The 6,628-nt window shown below is 28.4% G+C and overlaps 1 protein-coding gene across 1 annotated transcript; it reads right to left on the reverse strand.

Annotated features, from left to right (window-relative positions):
* Window positions 1-1,196: 1,196 nt before the first annotated feature.
* On the reverse strand, window positions 1,197-4,848 carry LOC107004127 (transcription factor MYB83). The gene is made up of 2 exons (XM_015202363.2): window positions 4,418-4,848; window positions 1,197-2,344 (listed from the first exon to the last, which is right to left on the reverse strand). Exons 1-2 carry the CDS (start codon window positions 4,735-4,737, stop codon window positions 1,600-1,602), a joined length of 1,065 nt encoding a protein of 354 aa, XP_015057849.1. The 5' UTR covers window positions 4,738-4,848; the 3' UTR covers window positions 1,197-1,599.
* Window positions 4,849-6,628: the final 1,780 nt, after the last annotated feature.

The following is a 6,628-nucleotide window of genomic DNA, read 5'->3' on the forward strand; positions in this document are numbered from 1 at the left end:
CCGGACTCAAGCAACACTCCTATATATATATTGATTTTTTTCCATTTCGAAGAGCTCAAATACAAAAACCTCGAAACTCTAACCATTTCACTACGACCCATATTTTACTTATTGTGATAAGTTTTTTTAATTACCCTGGCCATAATTTCATTTTGCACTGATTAACTTCCCTATCGAGATTGACTGTGTTGCAACCTTTAGAAGTGAGAGTGGAAAAGTTAATAAAGCTATTATCATTGTTCTTTGAATTCAACCATTAAGGTTAAGCAGTAATTAATGCTATGATTACAAAGTCCTAATCACAATTAGAGCCAAGCTGACTTTTCACTCTCTTATGTGGAAACTTCATATTTCAAGTGGACTTATAATATCACTTTAGAGATTAAACTCCATTTAAGGTGAAGATTACTTGCGTGTCATATCCATAATCCTTGAATAATATTTTATCAGTTCGTTTTTAGTTGTTCATTTAAAATTTTATATGATTTTTAAAGAAATAATATTATTATGAGCATGTTACCTAATATCGATATTAATTGATGTATAATACTTTTAGCACTATAAGAAAAACTGTAAACTATATGGAGATTTTTCTGGGTATTAGTATGAAAATCTGCAGGAAACTTTTTTTCCTACAAATTTTCATACTAATCCCCAGAAAAATCTCTATATAATTCACACTTTTCTGATAGTATAGGTCTTCGACAATAATTTGAAAAATACGTAGGTAATGTTAAGAATAAAATATGAAATCTTTTCTCGATAAATAACAAATAAAAATGAAAATATAGATGTAAGGGCTAATCATAATAACCTTTGATTAGTCGTAATAATACTTCAAGCATGCAAGCGCACACACAAACAAATCACTTTTAACATATCAAGAGAAATACATTATTTTTTTCATTTCCCCCCAATATAGATTAATTACTTATTCTCTAATTTATTTTTTAAGATCAAAGACTAAAAAGTAATTAATACGAATATCTATAATAGATATTTATGTTATATAATTATTATTTTTTAAAGATTCGTGTAAAGTTTAAAGCGAATAAATTAAAATCAAGGAAGGAAAGAGAATTATGATACACGAGGATGACTTATAGGGATATAGTAGGAGACTGATAAAGATCAATTTTCAAGCATGAATAGAAAGACAGAGATAATTATTTGTCTATAAGACTTGTTCAATCCACTAATTAAAAAAACATATTTGATTACATTTTCAATGATTTTGTTTACAATAAGACTAAGACAATCACTAATTAATTTCTACATTATCACATGTGACTGACTATACATATCTCTGCAAGAGCATGTAATATTGTGATTATTACAAACACCTAAATGAAGTACAAATGACCAAATTACCCTTTTTCCAATTACATCATTTAAAGTACATGAAAAATATCCTAAAATATATATATATCTACTTGGAAATAATCCTTATTTTTGTGAGATTCTTTACCCTCTCGTCTTCTATTTCATGTCCAAATTTATATATGAACTATGTATAGGATTGAAAATATGTGGCCTAATGTTGAAAAAGGAAAAAAAAAAGGTGTTGATCTCCATAGGGATATAAATGTTGTTGTAGGGTTATTCAACTTGGAAATCAAGAAAAGGGAAAGGTGAAACATCCTTCATCAATTCCTCCAAGTCCCACTCTCCCACTTTTAGGTCATCTCCTTCCCAATAATTCCCTATCCCTCCAAAATTTTCTACTTTGATATTACTACAAGTATTGAAATTATGGCTAGTATTGATCAAGTTGGTCATGTTGTTAGGGTTATTGTTGTTTTGATGATGACTAAAATTCCCATTTTCAACATTTTGATACTCAATACTTACATTCTCCAATGGTGGAACATAGAGTTCATGACCTTCCATACTAAGATTTCCTCCAAATATCCCATGGTTATTCCCATAAAAGAGACTACCACCATTAGAACTCACAATATTCCCACCTTGTACCAAGCATGGTTGTGTAGTACTCAAGTATGAGGGCGCGTTGAATCCATTAGGCATGTTTATTAAGGTGTGCTCGAGGGTGGGCAAAGGATCAATATTTATGGTATTTAGGGCTATAGACGAGGAAGAAGGAGAGGTGGTTGAATCCATGTACATGGACATTAGGTTATGTTTGAGCATTGGCATGAATCCTTGTTGAGTGACTCCCATATTGAGTTCTTTGGAGGGATGATCTGAGGATGAATCACTTGCATTTGGTGATGGTGTAGAAGATGATGATGAGTTCTTTAGCCTCTTTTTCAATGTCGAATTCCAGAAATTCTTGATTTCATTATCAGTACGTCCAGGCAAACGTGCAGCTATTTGAGACCACCTTTGGAGTAAAAAAGAAAATAAGAGTCAATATTCATAGGTCAAAGGACTTATAACACATTCACTAGCCAATATAAAAAAAGTATACATTATTTATGTATAAAGTATAATGTAAAAATTCCTAGGTCAAATTGAGAGGATGTGAAAGTCATGAGAAACATGCATGTACAATATGATGATATGTTTGGAAAAAAAATATCTTAAAAAAATAAAGAAGAATATTTTCAACTCTAAGACCATGATGTAAATATACTCGATCAATATTCTATTCAACTTGGCCTCTATTAACAAAGAAGAACTAAGTGCACTTAATATTATAATTTAGATTTTATTATATAATAGAAGAGTTTAATTTATATATATATATATATAATGAAAAAAAAGAAGAAGAAGATAGCACATGATTAAAATAGGTAATAATATATTTTGATAGAGTGACTTGATAGAATAAAAATTTATCTACCAATCCCTTTTCTTTAAGCTATTTCCCAACCTTAAAATCGATCATTATCACCAAGTTTTTAATCATAAAAATTAAAATATAAGACGTCAACGAATAAATCCATGCTACTAAATTACCTATATTAATTATATTACTTAAAATCCACAAATATATATTATTTATCAACAATTGACAAGAATAAAAGGAACTAAGAAGAAGAAATGTATTACAAAACCTTAAAATGATGGAAATTCTTAAGCTTTACACGTTTGATTTCGTCAATCAGCTAATAATTATTATATCAAAAAATCAAATTCTTTATTAAATAAAATTAAATTTTTTGAGATAATAACTATTAGTTCAATTACTTATCAGCTCATAATTTAATTTAGTGAATATTGTTAATTAATTCATTGAATTTTTGAAAACGTACAAGTGAAGATATGCATGTTAATAAATCATGTAAGTTGTTGAAGTCAATGACATCATAATTAGCTTGATCATGTTAGCCATTGAAGATTACCTGTAATTTCACTGTTTTGTCCCCTAAATATAACTAACTGCTAAATAATTACTAATATTCACAAATAATAATTATATCCTTAATTTATTCTTTTATACACGTATTTATCTAATAGGTTATCTGCTACGACATATTAAAATATATAGTACTATATATAAGTTAAATCCAAGAAAATAACAATTTCTTTTATGTATTAGGTATTTTTATGGTAGGAATCATGTCCATATTTAACATTTTTTATATAAAAAAAAAATTGTCATGTAGATAGACTAGTAGTTTATAATACATATTTGACTTCAAAACAATTGGAGATATACTTTTTCTTTAATCTTCAAGGTATTCACTCAAAATACTTTTTCATCTAAATTTTTCAAATTTATGATGATTTTCAATATTATGATTTTGGTTTTGCAAATAGCAGATCAAAGAAATATTCATAAAAAAATGACTGATTTAACTTATCTACGCTATTAATATAAATATTTTTAACACTTACATATTTTAATTTATTGTACTAGTAAGTGACATGTTTTATTTTCAAGTTGCTAATTTTATTTTTTTTCTAAGTGGACGACTACATGTACTTAATTCAAATATACTAATAATGCTAATAACATCATCACAATATTTTTACCTGTTTTAGCCGGTAATATATTATCTTTTAAATTTTAAATTTCAAATTTTAAAAAAGCTTATTTGTAAATATTTTTTGAATAATCGCTCTTGATAAGAGTACACAAGTTGAACTCAATTTTTTTTTTCAAAGTTGTTTTTTCCAAAAATAAAATAAAATTAAGTTATATACATCTTATTTCACTATAATTATAATGAATTTACCGAGTAATGAAATGTTAGTCAACCATTTTCATCAAACGGTCAATTAATATTAAAAAAAAATTTACTTATAATTATCAAATAAGTAATCTGATTAAATAAATATTTTTTATATCATCAATATATATATATAAAATTAAAACCCTTCCAAAAGAATACTACTAACCTACATGCACATATCTCACAACTTTATATGTTGTGTTAACATTTCATTTATATTTAGATTTTCTTTAACGAAAATTCTGACTCGAAAGAAGAGAGAGGGAGAAACAAACCTGTTACCAAGAATGGAATGTAAATGGATAATATGTTCTTCTTCTTGAGGTGAAAATGCACCTCTCTTAAGATCTGGCCTCAAATAATTAATCCATCTGAGTCTACAACTCTTTCCACATCTTTGTAATCCAGCATTTCTTGCTACATCACTCCAACACCCTTGTCCATTTGTTAGCATATAATGCATAAGCTTTTCATCTTCCTCTGGAGACCACAACCCTTTTCTTAGCTTCATGTTCGTGTTATTATTATTGTTATTGTAATTGTTCTTTGCGGAGGAGGAAGAGGAGGAGGAGGAGGAGAACTCAGGCTTCCTCATTGTAATTATCTCTTTTTCTTTTGGTTTTTTAGACACTCTATTTTTTTTTTCTTGTCTCCCCAACTGTTTTAATGTAAAAAGAAGTCACTAACTTTATATTGATGAGCACCATCAACCTCAAAAATATTTAAAATTGAAAAAACAAATGAGAAAAACAAGAGGAAGAGGAAGAAAGAGAGAGAGAGTGAAACTTCTATGAAATGAAAATCATGATCATGATGATGGTGATAGTTGTGGGGCTTTGCTTAGAAATGGGGAATCAAGAGGATAGAGAGGGTATAAGGAATGAAACATAGGTGGGTGGGGTGGGGGTGAGTAAAACCTGATCCAGATCGGTTCAGTATTTATGTTTTTATCGTTGATTTTTTTTACACTTTCCAAATATCATGTTCCGAAGTTTGGAATATATTTGAAAAATTTATCAAAATGTAAAAAATATATATATTTTATGTAAAAATACTGAGTTCAGTTGAATTCGTTTAACTTGGAGGGGTAGGGATGGGAGGGGTGGGGGGTAGAGGGGGTAGGGAGGTGTTGGTTGATAAGTCTAGGTAAAAACGGTTTGGAAAAGGATAGATGGTCTTCTTGTCTTTGACTCCATATGTATTGTCTTTTTCCTCTATGCATATTTCTTCACAAGTAAGTTAATGATTAAAAGTTGAATGAGATACTAAAATATGTATATTAGTATATCTTTGATACAACTCTATAAGTGCATGAAATTAAAATGGAAAGTTTGTTTTGTAACCAAGTCTAATATTATGATATACATTTTGCTTCCACTTCACATAATCTTCCCTATACCCCCTGCCGGCATAGCCCCACTCAATCAATTTAACCAAAAACAACAATATATAAATCCACACGTGTACATAAAGATAAGAGAAAATATGATTATTATTTTAATTTTTAATATTATTATAAAACAAAGATAATATGGTTTCGAATGTGGTGATAAATTTTCAAGAATTCAAATGATCATGTATAGTAACATGATCTTTGAATGGGAATTGTCTACCTACATTTTTCCATTATAGGGGAGAAGGTTTGGTATGCGCGGTTAACCAGCGATCTCGGGTTTGAGTTTTAGAATGAGAAAATTTTATTATGAAAGCGTCATTTCCGAATAAGCCCTATAGCGTGTGTTTCAAATTTAATCAAATGTGAACTTAAAATACTGAATAGAAAACCAGAAAAAAAATACTTCAAATATATATATGTATATATATTTATAAAAGGTGATAAAAATTGACCACCACATTGGCTTAGTAAAATATCAATATAAAGTAAGAAGTATGTTTTCAAGAAAATATGGAATATCATCTTTCAAGGGACTTCATATGTAACATAAAATTATTTGGGTAAAGCAAATTTAATTCATATATGATGCTAGACATGTCCCATTATCTTTTTTTTTTTTTTGTCTACATACCTTGCTGTTTAAAATATAATTAGATCATGTTGGACTAGCTATTTTTAGCACCATGTAATTTTAATATCTTTGAAATGCAAAGTATACAACTTTTAGACTGATTTAGAAAGAGTTCCATCATATATGATACGAAAAACAATGAATTTAGCTATGAAGTTCATCATTTAGTAAGAGGAAATCAATATATGATATGAAATTCATAGGGTTTTTAGTTGTGGGTTTAATAAATACAGGATTTATCTATGAACTTTGTCGTTGATCCATCGCCAGTTTCTCATGACTAATAAAAAATTGTCACTAATTCATCGCTAAATTGGGTTAACAACAAATTTTATTGTTTAGCTATAAAATTTATTCGACGCTAGATCTAATTTTTTTAGTCACTGGTCCTTGTTGTATCACTGGTAATATTAATGTAATTCTTCAACTTGATGAAAAAATTGGGAGCAGATCTCGACG

The sequence above is a fragment of the Solanum pennellii genome, chromosome 11, assembly GCF_001406875.1.
Source record: "Solanum pennellii chromosome 11, SPENNV200".
Taxonomy (NCBI): domain Eukaryota; kingdom Viridiplantae; phylum Streptophyta; class Magnoliopsida; order Solanales; family Solanaceae; genus Solanum; species Solanum pennellii.